The 23,830-nt window shown below is 38.6% G+C and overlaps 1 protein-coding gene across 1 annotated transcript in view; it reads right to left on the bottom strand.

The window, feature by feature from the left end:
- The window catches only part of LOC134654442 (uncharacterized), a 191,769-nt gene that overhangs the window by 66,139 nt on the left and 101,800 nt on the right, over positions 1 to 23,830 (bottom strand). The window contains exons 2-5 of the mRNA XM_063509888.1: positions 18,402 to 18,459; positions 5,861 to 5,963; positions 4,584 to 4,725; positions 2,752 to 2,866 (exon numbers count right to left, since the gene is read on the bottom strand). Coding sequence (XP_063365958.1) covers positions 2,752 to 2,866; positions 4,584 to 4,725; positions 5,861 to 5,951 — 348 coding nt within the window. The 5' untranslated portion in view covers positions 5,952 to 5,963; positions 18,402 to 18,459. The remainder of the gene's footprint in view (positions 1 to 2,751; positions 2,867 to 4,583; positions 4,726 to 5,860; positions 5,964 to 18,401; positions 18,460 to 23,830) is intronic.

Here is a 23,830-nt window from a genome sequence, read left to right as displayed (position 1 = left end):
TTAAGCGATTCATTATACATATTACAAGTACGCATAAAGAAAGAATTTTTAGCATACTGTGTGCCACAGGAAGAAATAGAAAAGGTAGGTTTTCGTAATATGCTTTGAGCATATTCGGCAGTTTTGCGTCGGTGCCCAGTTTCTCCTTCCGGTTGCTAAAATCCATTTAGCACGTGTGCCTGCATCTTGTGGAAATCTGGAGGTAATAAACGAAATATTCATTTTGTAATCTGTCACTCTTATTGCAAAATTAAGAATTAGTGCCTGCAGCATATCAATTAGATTCTCTGAGTCGTGGCAAAACCCCCTATAACGTTAGAAAGAATCCGTAATGCTTAAATAAATATAATTTACATTCTAATTTAAACACAGTTCAATTTTATTGTTCGTATATGTCCAGTTCTGCAGCAAAATTATTTATAAAAATGTTATTAAAATACAAAATACCCGAATTTTGGGGTAATTGTATGCATCACGGGCTGGTATCCCTCGAATAAGCTTTTTACCCGAGTTATTATTTACTGGAAATGCGTTTTCTACTCAGATTTTAATTGATATAGATTGTAGGATGCTGTTACTAAGCATGATAATGTGACCGAAGTATAAAATACTGTATTTACCTGTGAAATGTTACGTTGTCCTGTTTTTGCCGGCAGTCACTTGTACAGCGCAAAACTGAGCAATTCACCATATTTGTTGAATTGTTAAGTACCTACTACATGCACACGAAACACTGATTTCAATATTTTTCCTGATTATCTTTGCACTGTTCATATGTTTCACACCAATTTGACGTTTACGCATTGTTTGTATCCCACCATAAACTACGGTGGGGAATAAAAAAATATGAGACTGTGACAAAGACAAACAATAATAGCGCTTTCTCTGCTACTTCTAGTGAAAGATACATAAGACTATCCCGTTCTGTCAGTTATCCCCACCACTCATGCCATGCCCTCGCTGGGGGGGCATTCTGGGTAGAGAATTGAAGGAGAGGAGTTGTTGAGTACGTGGTGTATAAGAATAATTGTGAAAGTTTGTCCATCTACATTTGGATTGTTAATGATTGCAATAAAAAGGATTGAGTACTGCTAAACCGAGTTTGGATTCATTAAACAATCAAATATGACATTGATACATCAAGGCGGTTTGTTTACAAAGGGCCTACCGGGAAACGCGAAATCGAAACTCAGCTATCTGCCTCATTATCGCTCGAATATGCAAGAGTGATAGAGAGGTTAGATAATAAAATTTCGACTCTCTCGTTGGCGGTAGACCCTTAGATTGTGACTTATTGTAGGAGTGGCGCCACCTACGCAGAGATTCGCGTAATATTCCCTATTCATAGGGATCTTTTTTTTTGAAGAAAGTTGGACCGTTTTGGGACCCCTCATTTGGTTTAAAAGGTATAAAAGTATTAAGTTTCAAAGTTGATCCTACTCTACTGTCATCAGGGCAGGATCCGATAATGGGATCCTGGCCAGACGTCTTTATAAAGTCACGCTTAAGAAAGAAAGAAAAAAGAAAATACATTTATACGTCACAATTTAGCACATATAATAATTCTTAATTAATTCTACGTTCGGTCTCCATATAACCAGTGAACATTTGAAAATGAATCATTAGTCATATGGGGACCGACAGGTATCTATTAGCTAACCTTAATCTTCGTGTAAATCAAGTGACTTTTGACCTTAAGTTTTACGACCCGCCTTGACCTTACTTACAGTTTATCGCCCGTAAAGGGATCTTCAATAATGAAAGCTAAATCGAGCGAATAATCGACACCTGGGATATTATTTGTCCGATCGGTGACATGATTCATGTACTCAATAAAAGGTAGCCTATTTACTAGGTATGTAAATTTATATTTGAATAAACACACCCTTAAAACCCCCTTCAGACGGTTCAAGAACTTGCATGCGATTTTCATTACATTGCGGTATTTGATCGATCGACGAAATTCATTATACATATGTACTTTATAGTTAGAAATGATCTTTCTTTGGCCTAAGAACTAGCCGTCTTGTTATACCCCCATCCTGGGTTTCTTTCTACACCATTTTGGGAGGGTGTGAGGGATCTCTTTCGATTTCCTGCAGCGGAGACTGGTTCGGGTCGCGTTTTGGGGTCGGTTGTGCGTCTGGTGTGTGCCAGCTTTATCGCTACCAGCCGTTATTCAACCCCATGACCCCTAGCCTGGTGATACCGTTGAAGTGGGGCCAGGTTTCGGGGGCGCAGTGAAGGCGACTGACAGCTTTAGGCTGGCGTGTGCGTCGTCCCTATATTGGTGGCATCCGAGTGTGTATTGTTATATTGTTAATAGTTTACAGTACCTAAAAGTACTTACCCGATGAGACGTGTGGGAGGTAGTCCCACATAATAGCAGTTTGTGTATGCGTGTGTGTGTGTGTTTGTCAGTGTTGGCCGAAAGTTAATGCAAATTGAAAATGCTGGCCAATAACCATTATAAATTGAATCGTAAACTATAATCGTCCGATATGGTTTAAGGTTCAATTTATAATGGTTAATGGCCAACATTTTCAATTCGCATTAACTTTCGGCCAACACTGGTGTTTGTACACTTACCCGATGAGAAGTGGGGAGCTGGGGGAGGTAGTCCCACATAATAGCAGTTCGTGTATGCGAGTGTGTGTGTGTGTTTGTACACTTACCCGATGAGAAGTGGGGAGGTGTGGGAGGTAGTCCCACATAATAGCATTTCGTGTATGTGTGTGTTTGTACACTTACCCGATGAGAAGTGGGGAGGTGGGGGGTAGGGCGTTCGTCGCTGGATTCGTCGCTGCGCTCGCCGGTGAAGACGGAGTCGTGCGACACCGACAAGCCACTGCCGTAGGCTCCCTCTCTGAAATAAGTTGAGAAACACATCAGTAACGGTTCTAAACTAAGAAATACTCGTACTGTCAACACATCAGTAGCGTTTCTAAACTAAGAAATACTCGTACTGTCAACACATCAGTAGCGTTTGTAAACTAAGAAATAGGTACTCGTACTGTCAACACATCAGTAGCGTTTCTAAACTAAGAAATACTCGTACTGTCAACACATCAGTAGCGTATCTAAACTAAGAAATACTCGTACTGTCAACACATCAGTAGCGTTTCTCAACTAAGAAATACTCGTACTGTCTTCAAGAAATAGGGGTCAAGAGCCTGCTGGTAGGTAGGTAGGGTCTAAAGCCCTGGCTTTACATAGGAACCTATCAGGGGACCTAGCCAAGATGACAATATGCGCAGTAGTGAACGAATCGCTAATGTCTCTCTATCACTCTTTCATATTAGTGCGATAGAAAGTGAGACAGAGAGAGAGACAGGTCAAGCTAGGGAAGGGTTGGAATTTCCTTTGGTTTCAGATTTCCGGTGCTAAACACTTTCCACACCACTGGGTTTTACTGTATGATTCATAGAACTAGTTTAGTCGATTAGAATTAGATTAGTTGCTCGAATTGAGGTGCAAAAGATATCTAGTTGAAATCTAAACTACCAGGTATATAGTACATCTACATATCGTATATCTATATCTTCTCTAGAACGGATCTTGTTTTCCGAATACCGCGGTAGAACATGAAATGAATGGCACTAGGGAATAAGAATGTACTAAGCTGCAAGTTCGATCGATTACTAATTAGGCAACATCAACAAGTTGTGTTATGGGGATTGCTCAGTTAATGCAGACAGGCGCTTGAGTTTCCAAACTTACTTGACAAGAAAATAATTCTTAAGTTAATAATGATGAAACTTGGTTTAGGTTTTATTATTTGCGATCCAATTTTGTATAATTGCCCCAAGACGTACCTACATTTTTGACATATTGGATTCCAAATTGTATTCGATACCCACACCCCTGAAAACCTCGAAAACGAGTAGAGTCTGAGCGGAAAGAGTGCTGAAATGTATATCCAATACATTCTACGACTTTTCTCTTTCCGCACAGACCATGACGAGTTTCAAGAAAAAAGTACATGTCGGCCATCTAGGATTCCAAATTAATCATCCTTTTCAAGAACCGCACCCCCAAAAACCTCAAAACCGAGTACCATGGCAATTTTCACCAGAAAGTACCTACATTTCCGCCATCTTGGAATTAATTATCTTCACTACAACAGCTTATAAAACAAACTCCCCACCGCGTCGGTCGGTATGTATGTATGTATGTTCGCGATTAATTCAAAAACTACTGAACGGATTTTCACACGGTTTTCACCTATCAAAGAGTGATTCTTAGATAAAAGATAAAGATAAAAATAGCTTTATTCAAGTAGGATCCGTTGGATCGCTTTTGCATCGTCAATGTTTGAGGAAGGTTTTAGGTGTATAAACTGTTAAGGTTTAGTGTAACCCTTGCGAAGCCGGGGCGGGTCGCTAGTTTTCAATAAACAACCTCAAACGAGTACTTTCATGACATTGATTGGCAAAGTGGAATTCTTTTTATCACCCGCCATCTACGATGTCCGCCATTTTGTCTACGAGATGAATCTTCATTTTCGAGAGAGAGAGATGGAGTGAGAGAGAGAGGGAGTGTGTGTGTGTGAGAGAGAGAGAGGAATGGAAAATTGAACTCACTTTCTCCTAGCTTGCCGCTCGGCTGCGAGCAGTTCGCCAGTAGAGCTGCTGCGAGGGTCGGGAGAGGCGTTCCTTGTCGCACTCCCTCGCCTCTTGAACATGCGACGCAGTCCCCGCAGGAACCTGCCCGTGCGGCCTTCGCCTGGAATTTGAAAAAGGAATATTTTAGGAAAAATAACGTTAATCTTAAGGGCCACCCCACATCTGGCGTCTTTCGAGCGTCGGCGTCGGTCAGCGCTATGGAAAATCACGTCGCTGCGCAGTTGCGTCGACGTTGCGTCGACGTTGCGTCGAGCAGGGCCATAGAGTTGTAGACGCCGACGAGACGCCGACGCTCGAAAGACGCTAGATGTGGGGTGGCGCTAAGTCGCGTCTAGAAGTAAGTCTGATGGTTTAAAAATCTTAAATTACGTAAATTATTTGTATTCATATCTTGAGCTGGTGGCCTAGCGGTAAGAGCGTGCGACTTACAATCCGGAGGTCACGGGTTCAAACCTCGGCTCGTACCAATGAGTTTTTTGGAACTTGACTAATCCCAATAAGGCCCAGTTTACCCTCTGGCTTGAAAGGTCAGATGGCAGTCGCTTTCGTAAAAACTAGTGCCTATGCCAATTCTTGGGATTAGTTGCCAAGCGGACCCAGGCTCCCATGAGCCGTGGTAAAAATGCCGGGACAACGCGAGGAAGAAGAGGAGAGAGGAGCACGTGCACGTCTACGCACCTGGTGTGCACACGCCTATAAGGCCTGTACACACTGGCTTGCGCGTGCGTGACGTGCACGTGTGCGTGCGCTAAGATCTTGGAGCCACACACGCACACGTCACGCAAGCGGTGTGCCGTCTCTGATAAGGATCTGTATACTACAACGCCGCACGCGCACGTATACGTCACGCACACGCAGTCGGTGTGCACAGGCCTTTAAGCGTGCTAGGATGGTAAATTTTACTGAATAATCTGAGCTATTCCGCTTTTAGTCGTATCGTATGCGGCATATTTCGAACTATTCTTCAGAGTTGTTACTAACTGTCAATCTGAATCTAATGCGAGGGGAAAAGTTTGCGCAATGCTGAATTTTGAGCGCAGCAATGCATTCTATTGTAGAATCTTGGGCATAACGATGGATTCTAGCTTGGAATCTTGAGCTTAACGATATTTTCTAGCGTGGAATATTGAGCGTAGCGATGGATTCTAGCGTGGAACCTTGAGCGTAGCGATGTATTCTAGCGTGGAACCTTGAGCGTAGCGAGGGATCCAAGTGCAATAAAAGACACGTCTTACCATGATTGTGTGTGTCGGTGTGCGGTCGGTAAGGAGGCTCCAGCGAGCCCTCGCGCACGCACGACATCAGCCCCGCGCCGCCGCCCGACATCCGCCTCCCAGCCTGCAGACAAACAAACAAACTAACATGAACACACTGTGACATATCACAAAGTATTCCGTCGTCATATGCCTCCTAGGGGTCTCTATTGTTTCCCAAATAGTTTTAAGTCATAATGTATTGTTTGCCCGATAATTTATTTGGTTCAGAAACGCGTCACTTTTCAGGATTGCCATAAAACAAACCTAACCTAACCCATCTATAGGATAACCTTACGAAAATCCTGAAAAGTTAACGGTTTCAGTTTTATGACTAATGATAATATGACAAACAATACATTATGACTTAAAACTTATGGGAAATGAAGGGACCCCGCCTCCTAGCCAGTCCTAGCCTGCAGACAAACCGACGTATACGTCGCCATGTATTCCGTCGTAAAGTCCTTGCCTACGAGCAAACTCGAAACTGGCTCACTGCTCTAGTAACTGAGTAGTTTCTTTCTAGATAAGATAAGATAAAAGATAGTTTATTCAAGTAGGCATAATTACAATGCGCTTATGAACGTCAAATAAAGTCATCTATTATGGACATGTACTATGTTTTTAGACCGCCTGGCGACATCGGCCGTAAGAATACTAAACTGTCATCTTGGTTACTGCCCCAAGAGTCCCATTCTGGCGAATTCGATTTTTTGGTTTTTTCTTTTATTTTGTAAATGCTCTATCTACAGCAATACGACATTATTTATTTTGAATAGATATTTATTATTATTATTATTTTTACATTCGACTTTGAACACGCGGCTGGCTAGCGGCACGTCTCGGCATTTCGATGTTTTTAAGCTGAACTGTCAGAAGATAGTTTGATACTCAATAACTTAAGTAAATTTGTTCTAATTTAAATGAAATTGGGTAAACGTATAGTCGAGGGCATTATATTTTAGTCATTAAATTATGAGCAGGCCCGATCAAGAGGTTATTGAGCTAGAAGAGCTTAGAAGGCCAAAAAGCTGTTTGTGAGAGGTCTTGCTATTCTGGTCATTTTTTTGCAAGAAACATGGTCGAGTTTAGTATCAAATGAAAGTGCTCGACTTACACTTTTATAATATCGTTTTTAAATTTACCATTTTGAAATAATTAGCAAGATAAAAATAAATTAGAATAAACATAACATATGTATTTGACATTTGACAGGAAATATTTCGGCTTAGCACAGATACAGTTTATTTTAATCTCTATGGTGGTGACTTAAATCCAGGGGAGGGACAGCCGTATACGAAGCCCTTTATTCGAAAAAATAGCGCCATCTATATTACTTAACGCTAAACTTGTAAATGGCGCTTCAAAATTTATGCAAAAAAGCAAATCTTGTCAGTAGAAAAAGGCGCGAAACTCAAATTTTCTATGCGACCATATCCCTTCGCGTCTACATTTTTTCTACTGACAAGATCTGCTTGGCCAACTATATTATACATACTACTCTTTGCTTAAATCAATCAGTTAAGGGCTCCACAGACCTTGCAATAAATCCACGCGATCTTTGATCCATTGCCGCCTATAGAGCGACATAAAATAGTTGAAATTAAATAAAATGGAACTCAAAAATGTCCATAGTAAATTGTTGCCATGTATAAGCATTTTACGTCAAAAATGTGACAGTTACGTAGAAAGTGGCGTCCTCATTTATTTTCTATTATTTTATGTCGCACTATACGAGTATGGTAACGGCACCAGTCATGGGACATTTAAGAGCAAATTTGGAGTATTTGTGATATTTCCCTGATACATGTAAAAGTTCTACCGCTTAGCTTGTTAAAAGATGAATATCCTATCCTTCTTTCATGTTTCAGGCGTGTTGTATCAAAGATACTGCAATTATTTTCCACATAATTAATAAATTAAAAGTATGTTTTTTTTCTCCAGTCATGGACACCAAAGCTCCAGTAATGGAACCCCGGTAATGGACGTGGATCCAGTAATGGGCCCCCTATAATGGACATACCCTATCAGTATAAGATATTGGAATAGGGAATAAGTTTTTGGCAAAAAACTAGTTATTAGTAATTTTTGGTATAAGCTTTTATGTAAGAATGTATTTTTCTTTCGACAGCCAACTAATAATACTTATCGAGACAATTCTAACAAACCCAAACACAATTAGGTTGCGTTTATCACAGAGTTCCTATGGCCACCTCCTGTCTCCACCATGAGATCAATTCCATGTTATCATAATATTGCATTGTCATCCGATTTGCATACGTATCCAAAATTTTAACTCAATCGGAAATCCGAAAGTGGCTCAAATGCCATTTCCAAGATTTGAGCCACACTAACTAACATACAAACTAACAGGGCAAGTTAAATAAAATTTTGTACCTAAAAACGATATTAAATTATCCGAAGTCCGAGGAGACCTCCTGACATAGTTCGTAACTACATTATACTTCTGTATTGTTTAAACATGAAATTACGCCATGGCAAGCATCATTATGTAAATTGTCCCATCATAGGAGGTATACAGTTTTACAGCTCCTATAATGGGATTGGGCAAAATACCACTATTTTTTATACATCTCTAGAGTCACAACATAGTGTGTTGTATACCTTATCTCATGGTAAATGCAATTAACAAAACACATTCTAGTTTACACCAAGTAATAATTAATTACAATTTAATATATGGACTCACCTCTCTTAGCGAAGTTGTTAAGAATTCTTACTGGTTATTTTTTCCAGTGACACGACAACTTTTGGGTTGGCGCCAATTTCTTAAAAAGTAACCGAAATTAATAAAAAGTCAAACTTAAACAGCTCTATGACTTTTATTTATGGTAAAATATTGCCAGTGTTTATAAACTACTTTTACATACTTATTTTAGAGGATTTGTGGTTTTATGTCCCATTACCGGTTCCACGTCCATTATAGGGTCCATTACCATACCTAAGTAGGTGCAACAAAGTCAATCGCTATATAATTTTTGGTTAACCGCGAGTTCTCAGTTCGGGGCGAACTACTAGTAATATATAAAAAAAGCGGCCAAGTGCGAGTCGGACTCGCCCATGAAGGGTTCCGTATTTAGGCGATTTATGACGTATAAAAAAAACTACTTACTAGATCTCGTTCAAACCAATTTTCGGTGGAAGTTTACATGGTAGTGTACATCATATATTTTTTTTAGTTTTATCATTCTCTTATTTTAGAAGTTACAGGGGGGGGGGGGACACACATTTTACCACTTTGGAAGTGTCTCTCGCGCAAACTATTCAGTTTAGAAAAAAATGATATTAGAAACCTCAATATCATTTTTGAAGACCTATCCATAGATACCCCACACGTATGGGTTTAATGAAAAAAAAATTTTTGAGTTTCAGTTCGAAGTATGGGGAACCCCAAAAATTTATTGTTTTTTTCTATTTTTGTGTGAAAATCTTAATGCGGTTCACAGAATACATCTACTTACCAAGTTTCAACAGTATAGTTCTTATAGTTTCGGAGAAAAGTGGCTGTGACATACGGACGGACAGACAGACGGACAGACGGACAGACAGACAGACAGACAGACATGACGAATCTATAAGGGTTCCGTTTTTTGCCATTTGGCTACGGAACCCTAAAAAGGAGCGAAAGGGTTTGCTATTCGGAAGTGTAACTTCGAGAATCCATTGTAAAATAACTGCTGAATTATTGAAAAGTCCTACAACAAGAAATCATAGATAAGCAAAATGGCGGGCTGAAGGCCGGGCCCGACGTGAGCTTATCATAGTATTTAGGAGTTTTTAAAGTCTCACAGATTATATTTACCTTCTTAAACTTATTACAAATTGTTGATAATGACGATACGGATGGAATGAAATAGAATGTACTTAATAACTTCAAAGTTTACAATTTGTCGTCGTACGAATCCTCAGAGGCGGTTGCCAAATCTGATTCAAAATGAAAATGATGTATTTTACAAATATGAGTTAATGACTCAGATAAAGAACATTCCGACAAAGCCTTTGTTCACAGGCTGAGCTGGAGGTGTTTTAAAGTAAACATTGGAAGCAAGAAAAACGTGAAAGGAACCTTGGCATTTAGCTTATGATATGGCTGGGACTCGGTGCGGGCAGATTTAGGTCATTACCGGAACCTGGCCCGTGATAGAAATGCAATTGTAGTCTTTTTTGAAGTGAAAACTTCTTTAGCGGCGCTGTGCATCACTACAGGTCACGTGACCGACAGATTCGACACATTGAAAATTCGTAAGACGTTACGGACATGTGACTTGATCGAAAAACTGTTACAATGTCATTGAGTATTCACATCTCCCGTGTGGGAGTGCCTCCCGGAGTGCAACCCGTTATTTTTTATGATTCCATACATGAACAGTGTTTTACAGACTTCTAGATATGTTAAAATGAACTGCCTTCTGGTTTTGGCCCTGTTCGGGTCATACACATTTCACATTATGCTTAACTCGTTCGTGTCTCTACTGTCTTTACTGTAGATATCGCAAAGTTAAGGGAATCTAAAGCAAAAGTAGGTTATTATTTGATCGTGACGTCACATGCTAGCGTTTCATATAAATTCCATAGTAGCATAATCGTTTTGACAGTTCTATTAAGAAACTGATTTGACTAGTAGTGAAATACCCTATTCAAGTGCTTACTTAAACTTACTAGAGTAATTAATATGAGATGACCGTCATGGAAGTTGCACCGATGTGACCGATCCCTTATTGGAGCCAGGAAAACGAAAATTGGAGGAAGCCTTGGCATTTGGCATATGAATTGGCGGGACGCCGCGGGCTGCATTTGGGTCATTGCCGGGCCGATCCCTGTCGCTGCACTTGACAACCATGCCAAACTTAAACATTTTTCTGCAAGTTACGGAAGACCACAGAACAAGTAGAATGGCGATACGAGCAGGGTACGTGTCGCCGCGGGGTTTTGAGCAAACGCTCGCATGCTACTCGCCCGCGCTGACCGAAAATGAAGTAAACATGCCTTTTTGCGCCACAATAACGTTCAGATTAAGAAGCCAGACGTCAAATCTGTTTAAAGGAGGCGTATCCATTCACCACACACACAAGGCGCTAGCTAGTTTTTACTACCGTTGCGCGTGTGTTAGTAAATGTGGAGAGGAACGAGCGGCGACACCGGTTCCGATATTAAGTGTGCGCGATAGCCTTTCTAACCTCTTTAATATGTTCTGTGCGGAAGACCAAAACAATCGTTTTTTTTTCTCAGGATGAGTGATGATAATTGACAAAGAAAGAAGGTGTCCAAAAAATGTTGATGTTGGATCATAGAGGCGATGAGAGGCGATTACGAGCAGTTGGATAGGATAGGGTATTTGACTGTATTTAGTAGTCAAGTACCCTAATATAATAAGAAACGTTGGATGATGTTAAAAAACCGGAATAGTAAATTGTTGTTCTTATATGCCTAACATTGAATTCGTCTAATCTAACTCTGCACAGAATTTACAAAATTAATGTGCAGAAGCGCCACTATATCCTCCTTGAGACCCAGAGTCATATTATACCTTTACTTTTAAATATTTGTTAGTTCAAAATTCTATTTCGTTTTATCCTTTTAAACGCAACTTGGAACTTAATAAGAGGATGAACGTCATATTTGCACAGAAATTTGACGTTTATGGTGATATTTTCACACTTTGGCGCTGCAAAATCTGTGCAGGGTTAGGTTAGTCAGGTGTTGGTCTGAATCTAGTAAATCCTCCTTGAGACCCAGTCATATTATATCTTTACTTTTAAATATTTGTTAGTTCAAAATTCTATTTCGTTTTATCCTTTTAAACGCAACTTGGAACTTAAGAGGATGAACGTCATATTTGCACAGAAATTTGACATTTATGGTGATATTTTCACACTTTGGCGCTGCAAAATCTGTGCAGGGTTAGGTTAAGCAGGTGTTGGTCTGAATCTAGTAATCCTATACCTTTAAACGAGCAATCTTGTATATATATTTATATATCTCGAGGATCTCGGAAACGGCTCTAACGTTTTCGATGAAATGCTATATGGGGGTTTTCGGGGGCGAAGAATCGATCTAGCTAGATCTTATCTCTGGGAAAACGCGCATTTTTGAGTTTTTATATGTTTTCTGACCAAAACGACTTCAGATATTACCTATTAAACGCGTTTATGACGTCATAGCCACAAAGTCCGGGACCTCGGCACGACATTGCATTTAGGTCATTGTCAGGCCAACCCTCGACCGTGCAATTCACTTCATTAATGACTTTTAAGGTCACATTTGGATGGCGACTGCAACAGAGTTACTGTTGCCATCGTGTTGATGTGACGCAAAAGAGTGACGGTGAAAACATTAATTATTGATACAGCAACGTAATTTAATTTATCTAGGAGAGCGTTTTCTAAAAAAAGATTGAATACTGAACCTAATTCTGACAGATCCTGATCTTTTTGGGTTCTTCCAAGTATCACTAGCATATTCAATCCTGATGTTAAAAAAGAATGTTCCAAAAATTTGTATGCAACATTTTAGTTTCCAATGGAACGGTCGGTAAGTGCTTAAAACTTAAAATACTGAAATGTTTAAACGTACTTAATAGTTAAGTGACTCTCAGTTGGCAACCGAACCCGAACTCATACGGTAACTAAATCAATGTTTTAAGATATCTCAACTTACCAAGGTCTTTTAGCCTTCGAAACTTGATACCTAACCGTTACGGTAAGCCTAAATGTATCTCCGTGTTTTTTCTCAGGCGCGGAGGGGTTTAGATGGGGGGGCTAAGGGGGGGTAAAGGGCGTCGTCCTTGCCAACTCCGCTGTCATTGACTTCCTTATTAGGTAACAGAGTTGTTGTATATTTGGGGAGTTTCACTGTATGTCACGAAAAACAGCTGAGGCTACGTTTTACTGGACACATAAGTAACACTTTTTAAAGCAGTTTTGAGGCTTGAACGCCAAATAACTATTGGCTATTTGGCGTTCAAGCCTAAAACAGGTTTTTAAAGTTTTTAGGAAGAGCCAGTTTTGATTATAGACATTTCTGAGATCAATTGAAGTGAGAAAAAAATGTATTTTCCATGCTAAAACACATGAACAGTTTATTCTTTTAAATTACGAGTAAAACTTAAAAACATTCTTCATTAATAACAAAATTAGTGTAACCTAAAATAAAACTACCTAAAAAACTAAAATTTAGTGTATTTAATTTTTAAAACTACTGGTTAAAACGAATGGTAATATACTCGTAGCTTTAAGTTTATTTTCGTGAAATAATAAATATACCTCATCACTATTAATACTAACATACACCATAGGAAGATGAAAACAGAGTAGTATTTGACGCACCAATATTATCTTGTTTTTTCGCCAAAATTTTTATTATCTACTACGCCGAGGTCTTTACGTTAAATGTAAGTGCATACAACAGGGAAATTGGTAAAATTTTCCCTTGCCAGGAGCAGGGAATTTCCCATGCAAGGTCAGGGTACTGTTTACCCGCTGAAGGCCAAGGTCATTCCTCTAATCGATACGGATGCTGTATCCAGAGCGAACGGGACAGCTATAGTTTTCACCTAATAAAATGTATCCCGAGCGAATGGGCCAGCTATATTTTCCTGTAAATCTACGTTATGCTTTGGGAAATAAGATCCATTTTCGTAGGAACCTATAGCCGAAGGATTTCAGCTATAATTTTCGTAGTAAAATGTATCTTATGCTTCCGAAAATACTGTCCATTTTCCGGAGGAGCCTATAGAAAAAGGAGCTTTTTACATCCTTTAGTGATGCAGATGATTAGATATTCAGAGACAAATGATGTAACCGCCATGTTGAAGGGATGGCGTTTACGCTATTTGAGCGTAGATGTATTTTTACGCTACAGGGCTTATGTATGTTGGAAAATTAGTAGCCTTGTTTTATTTGGTAGTACCACCGCTTTTTGACACCCGCAACACCAGAAGGGCTGTTGCCGGATTTACGATGGGACTACGCTCTTTTCTTGAAGGTTTCAAGGTCGCATCATTATGGAAATACCTTGGGCGCTTATATTGCAGGGTATTATATCGAAATATTCAAATTATAGAAATCATAGAAATAAATTTATTTATTTATTCATAGAAGTTAAAGTTAAGACTTTTCGTGGATAATAAAAAACTATATTGGAACATTTGAAACTTTAAGGGGGCCCACAGTTACCAGTTCGCCAGACGATATCACGATATCAGCCTGTCAATGTCAGTTAAACGCAAAAGGTGACAGAGAATCATACTATCTTTGTCTTACACTAGTACTAGCACCCAAAAGAAAAGGATGAGTATAGTTTTTTTGTTCTGATTTATTGACAATTTGGTTTGACCAACTATTACATATACTTAGTTATTATTACTACTATTAATTCTACTAGGTACTACTACTTCTACTAGATCCACCTACATTCTTCCTTTTTAAAGCACAAGGGGACCGGGAAGTGGATAGCGTAAAAAACAAAAGCTAATTGTCTCAGTGTAAATTCGAGTCCTCGGGGAAATCAGTGACATTACCTTGGTACACGGAATTAAGTAGATTACAGTGAAACCTTGGTAAATCGAACCTCGACAAAACGAAATTTTCGTTAACAAGAAATAAAATGCTCTTAACTTCCCTTTAAAGCCCAAAACCTCCATCTCCAAATATTTAATATCATTAAGACGAAGTGAAACCAAATATTCTCTTCACGGAGATCCAGTACAATTTTAACCTCTGTAATATTAAAATAAATTTGACCACTACTACTAAAAAAATTGCATATTAGTTTTATTATCTGTATATCTCGAAACTATTTACAAATAACCTGCTATAACATGAAATATTTCGTGTCAACCAGTTTTCGTCTTGTATGTACATAGAAGCTATCGACCCTCAAGTCGAAAACTCGTTAACAAGATTTTTTTTGCGTTTCCCTCGATAGCACGAAAAAGTTTTACGAACTTTTTCGTGCTATCGAGGTTCCACTGTATTTAATTGAAAACGTGAAGGTTTGTAAAATCAAGGTATGAAATATCGACACGGACGAAGTGCCAAAAACATGTACACACTATCTCAATGTATAGGCAACAAGGTTGTGAATACATATTTTTGGCACTTTATCCGTGTCCATATTTATTACCTTGATTTTTCAAACCTTCACGTTAGCTTCACGTGCCTTCTCACTCAAACAATTTTTTTTTTAATTTGTTTAGGCAAATGATTGAATTAAATTGAATTAACTTGGCCTAAATTTTGCATGATCTAAACCAGTTCCGACTTCCCGATGTCAGATAAAGCAAGAATTTATAGTTTGTCAAAGGACTGTCTCATTTCAAACATAGAGAGAATCATACTATCTTTGTCTTACTTAGTACCAGCACCCAAAAGAAAAGGATGGGTATAGTTTTTTTTGTTCTTATTTACTGACAAATTTGGTTTGACCAACTACAGTATATAGTATAACTATAGTATATCGTGGTTGGCAGTCCTCAACTGTGTATTGTGTATAATGTGTATTAAATTTCTCGGACAACTAAACTGTGGAATGAACTTTCGCCCGCAGTATGTTCGGGTCGATAAGACTTTTTAGACCGTCAAAAAAAGAGCGTACTCCCATTTATAGGCCTACTACGCACTTGCAACCTTTCTGGTGTTGTGGGTGTCCATGGGCAACGGTAATTGCTTACCGTCAGGCGATTTGTGTGCTCGTTTGCCTCCTCATAAAAAAATTCTAAAGGGTTCAAATTATTATCGTCTTAATGTGTATCTAGCTGAGGAATGTCTAAAGGAAATTAAAGTTTGCGATAAGAATATTAATTAAACAAGATCTTCGTAATGGAATGTTTGTCTTTCGTAAAGGTTACGTATTTTGCTAAAGAGCACTTTCCTCGTTTAATAATTCATTGAGCTAAGTACGTAACGGCCTTCATAAATTAAATACGTAGCCTTTTTCTTTCAAAGATATTAATATTTGATGTGGGTGCTTTAGAAGCACTAAAGTCTATTTTTTTATTCGGTAGACTGAAATGACAGTTAATAGTATGAACATGAAATGTCATTTCATACTATTAACTGTCATTTCAGTCTACCGAATAAAAAAATAGACTTTAGGCTCCTAAATACAAAGTACCTACCTTTTTAAGGCCTAGAAATTCTTTTTTCACCTCAGCAGCTCGAACAAGGGTACTTTGATTCTTAAAAACAGTGAGCAAAATGCGATTTTGCTCACTGAGTGAGACAAAATGACATTCAAGTGACCTTTATAGTCAAATGTCATTTCAACATGCGGGGTCTAATAAAACTTCGAAATACTTGGGTTCTATTATCTCTGTCCCTTTCACACTGTTAGCAAAAAGAAACAGACAAAAAAAAGATAAAACGACATTCAACAGTATATTCACGGTTTATAATAGACCCCCGAAAAACTTCAGACCGCATCGTTCCAAACCACGTACGAGTATGAATTCTTAATAATTAATAAATAAAAATAAAGTTTAAGATTTGATAAAAACTGATAAAATACTATATTTTAGGTATTTTATTGTACAATTAAAATAACGAACTCAAAAAATACACAGATCATCACGCAAAATTAATTATTTTACTTTTAAGAATTTCTACCATAGTTGACAAATAGTACGTATCCGCAATTCGGACCGTATCTTACAAAGATTTTTTTTACAAAAAAAGTTTGAAGTGTCAGTTAATGTTTGTTATTTCTATATTATTTTAATGGAATTTATTATTACGTTTTGTTTTTGTGTTCCATTGCGGTAATTAAACTTAATTGTTTGTATATCTTAAGAAAACATGAGTGCAGGTAAGAAGGATTACATTTTTCAAGTTGTCTAATAGGTATGTTCTCACTGCGCTGAGGTGAAAAATGTTGTGTACTACACGAGATCAAAGTTATTTACATCTCGTGCGCTTTTGAGTCCCTTACTACGCTCAAGATTCTAAATTAGATTATAGAATCTTTCGCTTGCACGGGACTCAAAATAAGCACTCGAAGAAATATCAAACTTTGATCACTTGTTGTACAAATAACTATATTCATACTGAACAACTTTTACTACAGGGCCACCCCGAAAACACAAATAACACAATACATGAAAGTACAAATGGCGAACATAATGCTTTAAGGCATTCTCTACCAGTCAACCAACAAAGATATCTCTATCTTAAATAACTAAGCTACCAGAAACCCGAACAACATCTTTCAATTACGCGTCTCAGGTGTGTCCCGCGATGCCTTAATGCACAAGCCTTGAATTTATGGGCCCCTGGTATAATGTCGCGTTGGAAAAACTTATACTTAACTCGTAATTGGCTATTAAGTCGTTTAGGGAAGTGTAGAATAAGTTACTAGAGTCAGACCAAGACAAGTCTGGAACGATTCTGATTTTTTTGGAAAATACAACATAATTTTCAAACGCTCATCATCTAAAAACTGCTGTCATATTATTCTCCTTAATCAGGTCTCGGGGACCATTTCGCCGGGAAATAAATTAAACAAGCTGAAATGAGCACAAGTGCCATAATGATGTATACACAGGTGTCCAAACGGCATTGCTAGGACGCGCGACGACCTCGCTATCTGGGGCGGACTTATTGTTTATACTGTGCTAGACAATGTATGAGGATATTGGCACAGCTGGTTATGACCTATGACGTGCGGTGGAATTTTAGCTTCAAGAAAATAATGTTTCAATGAAACGTTTAGATGCTTAGTTTCATAGTTATTGGTAAAAAAATATATCGAATTTAATACAATTTTTTGTATCAAATAGCTCTACTATTTAGTTTCCCTAATTACACTTAGTAATTAGGTACCCTTACTAATTAGGTAACCTTGGCTGCAAAAGCAATTACTTGAAATCCACAACATTTTTCGACCCGCAATCGCACAAAGCATTCAGTAGAAGAAAGAAGGAATACAAATTCTTGGTATTGGTAACTGTTTTAGACTTGCGAAGGAATTCTCTCTCTTCAATTTTTACTGTTGCCTGCTTCGTCCGAAATACCGCACAAAGCATTATAAAGTAAGTAAATAGATACCTATTATTTACTACCCAACAAGTAGATTAAAAATTATAAGTAGAACTAACTCATCAGACGGTCTTATCGCTAAGGAGCGATCTCTTACAGATAAACTACATATTGACAAAATATAGTCAGCATCTAAATTAGCAACATAAACGACCTGAAACTGGTTGCTGTCTGGTTAAATATACTTGGTCAAGCAGATCTTGTCAGTAGAAAAAGGCGGCAAATTTGAAAAATGTAGGCGAGAAGGGATATCGTCCCATAGAAAATTTGAATTTCGCGCCATTTTTTACTGACAATGAGTTGCTTGACCAGCTATAGTTCTTCTGAGGGGCTACCGCGAAAACCGAAATTCGCAAATTGCGGGGATCTTTCTCTATAACTCTAATGAAGGCATAATTAGAGAGACTTTCGATTTTCGCGGTTATAGCCCTGACTGTACAAAAAGGTGTCGGTATGTTCAGGGTACTTACCCGCTAGTTCAGGGGTTTGTTTCGCCCCCAGTTGCCATGGTGACGGCCTCGGCGCGACCTGCAAATAAAAAGTACCGTTAATTATCTGAAGCCGAAAAACAGCCCAAACATACAATCGATATACTAAACAACTATTTGACCATCGAGAAGAATTCGTGGACCTTATATCTTTGCAAACATGTTCAAGAGTTAACATACGTACATTATATGTACGTTCTAACACATTTGGCTATTGATATATGGTTTTTGAAAATTCGTATAGGGGTAGGTGAAAAATGGGTGAAACCGTGGGAAAGACGCAAATGCCGTTTCCCCTAAAATAAAATAAAGAAAGGGAAAACAGGGAAAAGGAGTGACAATATGATCCTTAAGCATAAGTTAAAAAAACTATCATCACTACATAGTATAAAACAAAGTCGCTTCCCGCTGTCTGTCTGTCCGTATGTATGCTTAGATCTTTAAAACTACGCAACGGATTTTGATGCGGTTTTTTAAATAGAGTAATTCGAGAGGAAGGTTTATATGTATAATTTGTTAACCCGTGCGAAGCTGGGGCGGGTCGCTAGTAATATATGAACCCAAAAACAGCTGCCTGACGCCTGCGATCAGTAAGAACAGTAGCTAGGTATAGCAAACTAAATGTTTCGTTGCTCTCATTATTATGAACCATTTTTCGAGGCTAGCTCTATGTCTAAGATATATTTTAAACCAAATTGATGTTGAAAATAGTTACAATTAAAAAAATAACCCTTTTTAAGTAAAACCCTCTAAAGGTAGGGGGAGCGATTATCGACCCTGCAGCGGCCGAAGGAATTAAGAAAACAAAATACTTAAATTTTCCGTGTATTTTCATGAATAGGTAGTTTCCTGCCTGCTGTATAACCATTTAATATTCCTACAGTAAAGTAAACACACAGGTCTACTTTGTAAGTTAAATGTCTTGCTAATAAAACGGTTAAAATGTTTCGGGTTCCTTTCTTCGTAAGCACCGTGAATATTATTAAAGCAAAATCAATGCAAAATACATAATGAAAGTGTTTTTAATGAAATAAATAAATTAACAGGTAAATGTACATTAATAAAGAAATAAACTAACTTAACTAAATAAAACTAAATTAAGCTAATAAAACACATGTTAAAATTAAACTACTTCGAAATCTTGATATAATTGATCACAAAACAAAAACAACCTCAGCAATAGATAGATAGATAGCGTTTATTGGTAAAAAGTAATATTTTACATGTCAACAGTTATACAGTTCATCAGTATTTACATATTGCGGTAAATTTAATTTCATTGTAATAATTTAAGTAAGTACTTTAATCAAGGAAAGTCACATACTAGTATACATTCAAGCAAATTAAATTATTAAAATAATATATATGCCATATTTATAGTTTAATTAAGTATCTATTTGTCAGATTACAATTTAGTTTACAGATGTTGGTTGTTCCCTGTGAGGAATTCATCGATAGTGTAGTAAGCTTCTTCTTGGAGCAGCATTTTTAAATTACGTGCAAATATTTGGTCGCTGGTGGAATCAACTATTGCCTTAGGTAGCGAATTATATAATTTGCAATTATGCAATTGTTAATAGAAATTGTCTTTACATTCTAAATCAATTATACGACGAATGCTTGCAATTATAACAGCAAATAGCGTATTCCAATTAGTAAAACCAACTTAAACCGAATATAATTTTGCGAAATAATTTGAATTCTGTGAAATTCTTCAAAACAAAAGCAATGAAATTCAGACTTGGAAATCATTTGTATAAGATTTGGAATATATTTGACTTGTGATCTTAAGGGTCCTCCAAGAGGGACACGATTTTAAAGAGGTTTGGTGGTATATTAATGTAATATTATGGATTTTGAGAGATAATACTAATAGCCCGCGCTAGATACGACACCAGCGCTAGGCCACTCTTTATAGCACTCGGGATCCTAACACTCGGTATTAATTTTCCAAATAGCAGTATTTGCTAGGGAAAACATATCGCGCACGTGGTCGAATGCTGATAGCGACCCTGCGGCACCCCTTCTAGAGCGGAGTCGGCACTCGTTGGTGGTTTTAGAGTCCACTGGTTAGTCCGTCATACCCCCTGGTTCCCCCGGACCAGGTGGCATGCGTAAACGCATTGCCACAACGTTAAAAAAAAGGGAAAACATATCGCAATACGGCAGGCTGGATCTACCTGGGTCACCCGAAACGCGCACTTGTTAAAAACAATTTCCAATAAAATAAAATAAACCGGAAAGACTATGCATGTTGCTGGTCCGGTAGTATATACAACAAGCTGCCAGTCTCTATCACAGAAGCGGCAACGCTTAGTTCCTTCAAAACAAGACTAAAAAAATGGCTAGTCAGCCAAAGTTTTTATACTTTTAAAGAGTTTTTAGATTATAAAGAATTGGTGTAAATAATATAGGTATTTAAGATGTATAGAATAAGTTATAAAATTGTGACCTGTAATACCTAACGAATAAATTATGTTTATGTGTATGTCTATGTCTAATAGGGTACATCGTCCACGAGCCAGATAAGACAAATATAGTTAAGATCGTATTTATCAAAAAGTCTGTTGAAATGAAAGTCGTTGAATTAACAAATTTACCTATAGTTAACATTAACACAATTTGTAAGGTGTAAGCTCAGGAGCTTTTTAACTATCAGTATATAAGATAGCATTTTAGTTTAGTTTTGTATGGAGCATTTACAGTTTATCAATCACAGTGACCCTATTTTAATTCTCTTGAGTGTATCACTTGTTTAGGCTGAAATTTGTTAAGAAATAGGCGCAAAGGAATGCAGATTCCGAGTGAGCCTTTGATTCTCGCTGGAGCGCTCGCGGGGAAACTAGGGCAGTTACGACAAAGACCCAGCCACGTGTCTTTAGTATAGATACTTAAGAAATGTCCATCTGCAATTAAAGTCACAAAAAATAATTATTTTGTATAGGTAGTTTGTCAAAGGAATGTCTCATTTCAAACATACAGAAGTACCACCACAACTTCATAGCCACAGTGAAGCATAATAATATTAGTACGAAAAGAAGGTTGATTTTTGTTTAAATATTTTTTAGTAATAGGATATGATAGAGACAAGGCATATATTCCTTTAAAAAATCACATAAAAATAATTTAGTTTTTACCTTTTTGAAAAAAAAATGGGTCCGATTTCAACGACGTATAAATATACGTATATGTCACAGAAAAGTGCATCAAAAAGGTTAATGAAAGCGTAATCTGTTCAATGCAAAATATGATTAACGCTCATCAGTACGATTGCTATAGCCATTTACTTTTTTTTACCAGCGAAGAGATAGTAATGTTTTTCCAGTGTCATTAGGATATCTATATGTCATGTATGTAGGTAGTTTTCAGTTGCGAATATACCGTGTTATGGAAGCCGTGTTTCATTACCAGCGTCCTTATATTTTCCCAAATATTTTACTGGCGACGACGATTTCCAAAATCCGTGCGTGCTGTGTATAGTAGTAATTAATAATAAACAACAAAAGTGAAAAATACGATGTCGGTCGGCAAAATAAGTGAATTTAAAGTCCATACGGACGATTGGAGGTTATACATTGAGCGGCTCGAACAATACTTTTTAGTTAACAAAATTGTGGACACTTTAAAGGTTCCCACACTAATTACAGTTATGGGAGCCGAAAGTTATGAGCTGTTAGTGAGTTTGTGTACTCCAACGAAACCGAGTGAAAAAACATTTGCGGACTTAACCACCATTATGGAAAAACATTTACAACCGAAACCTAGTGCATTAGCCGAGCGGTATAAATTCCGTCATAGAAAGCAGGCTAACAACGAAAGTATAGCGGAGTATGTAGCTATTTTGAAAAGGATGTCGAAGACATGTGAGTTTAAAACTGCAGATTCGTTGGAAGAGAGCCTTAGGGATCAGCTGGTATGCGGGTTAAGTAGTGAAATGATACGGCAGCGGTTATTCGCTGAGGAAAAGTTAGATTTTGCCAAGGCGTACAGCTTGGCAGTCAGTTTAGCGGCGGCCGAAAAGGATGCGGCCGTGGTCGAGGGATCGTGCAAAAAGCAGGGTGAGGTCAAGGTGGCCGATTGCCAAGCTATGGCGGGAGTATGGCAGCGTAACGCTAGCGCTGCGACAGGCGATAGGGCGCAGGCTAGCAGCGGGCAATCAGGAGTAAACAGGCAGTTTGGACAGCGCGGGCATTTCTCGGCGCGCGGGCATCAAGCGAGCGGGCAGCGCACAGGCGCGGGCGCGAGGCAACCTACAGCGGCAGGACAGCGCGGGCAGCGGCAGTGCTCAGTTTGTGGGGGCTCCCACCCTGAAGCGCCGGCGCAGTGCAAATTCGCGCGATACGTGTGCCGAGTGTGTAATCGCGAGGGGCACCTGCGACGTGTTTGCCCTAACGTGACGGACCACCATAGGGTGGAAGCGATGACAGACATGGACACTGACGACAGCGACGAGGTAATTGTAGTTAGCATGAACATAGAGAAAAAAATACATAGAGTGCTCACTCCATACATCAGTTCAGACTATTAATTTCAGTGTCTACATCTAGCATCGAGTAGCGGAACTATCAGTACTGCTACTTGACAATAGATGTAGCACCGAGCGGAAAGTCTTATCTCAACAGCATAAGACTTTCCGGTCGGTGCTACATCTATTGTCAAGTAGCAGTACTGATAGTTCCGCTACTCGATGCTAGATGCTAATAGTCTTTTTGGTACTAAAACTGATGTATGGAGTGAGCACTCTATGTATTTTTTTCTCTATGGCATGAATCACTTATCTGTATCGGACTGTAAACCAATAATGATCCCAATAAATGTGCACAATAAATCTATTAGTATGGAATTAGATACGGGCTGTGCAGTAAGTTGTATAAGTTCTAAATTATACCAGCGTGAGTTTGTTGATTTAGAGTTAAATAAAAGTAATGTTGTACTAAGATATTACACTGGTGAACTCGTTAAACCGCTAGGAGTAATCAAACCATTAGTTAAATACCGAGATCGAGAGGCATATTTAAATTTATATGTTATCAAAGACGGTATAACGCTTCTGTTAGGGAGACAATGGATAGCAGCCTTAAATATTCTTAACTTACCAGTATACGACGAGTCCATGTTAGGGTATGTCGATAGCGAGGATGAAGGCTTTAATATAACGGAATTTAGTTCCAGATTCTCTAAGGTGTTTGAAGACGGTTTGGGCCGGTTCACGGGCGGCCAAGTGAGCATACACCTGCGGCCCGTGTTCCTGCGCGCGCGACCGCTGGCGTACGCGCTGCGCGAGCCGGTGGAGCGCGCGCTGGAGCAGCTGGTGCGCGACGGCGTGCTCACCCCCGTCGACCGCTCCGACTGGGCCACCCCCATCGTACCCGTGGTGAAGAAAGATGGTAATATTAGAATATGCGCCGACT

Source organism: Cydia amplana, chromosome 15, assembly GCF_948474715.1.
Source record: "Cydia amplana chromosome 15, ilCydAmpl1.1, whole genome shotgun sequence".
Lineage (NCBI taxonomy): Eukaryota > Metazoa > Arthropoda > Insecta > Lepidoptera > Tortricidae > Cydia > Cydia amplana.
The sequence above is the reverse complement of the archived record's forward strand: the minus strand, read 5'-3'. Positions and strand labels throughout refer to the sequence as shown.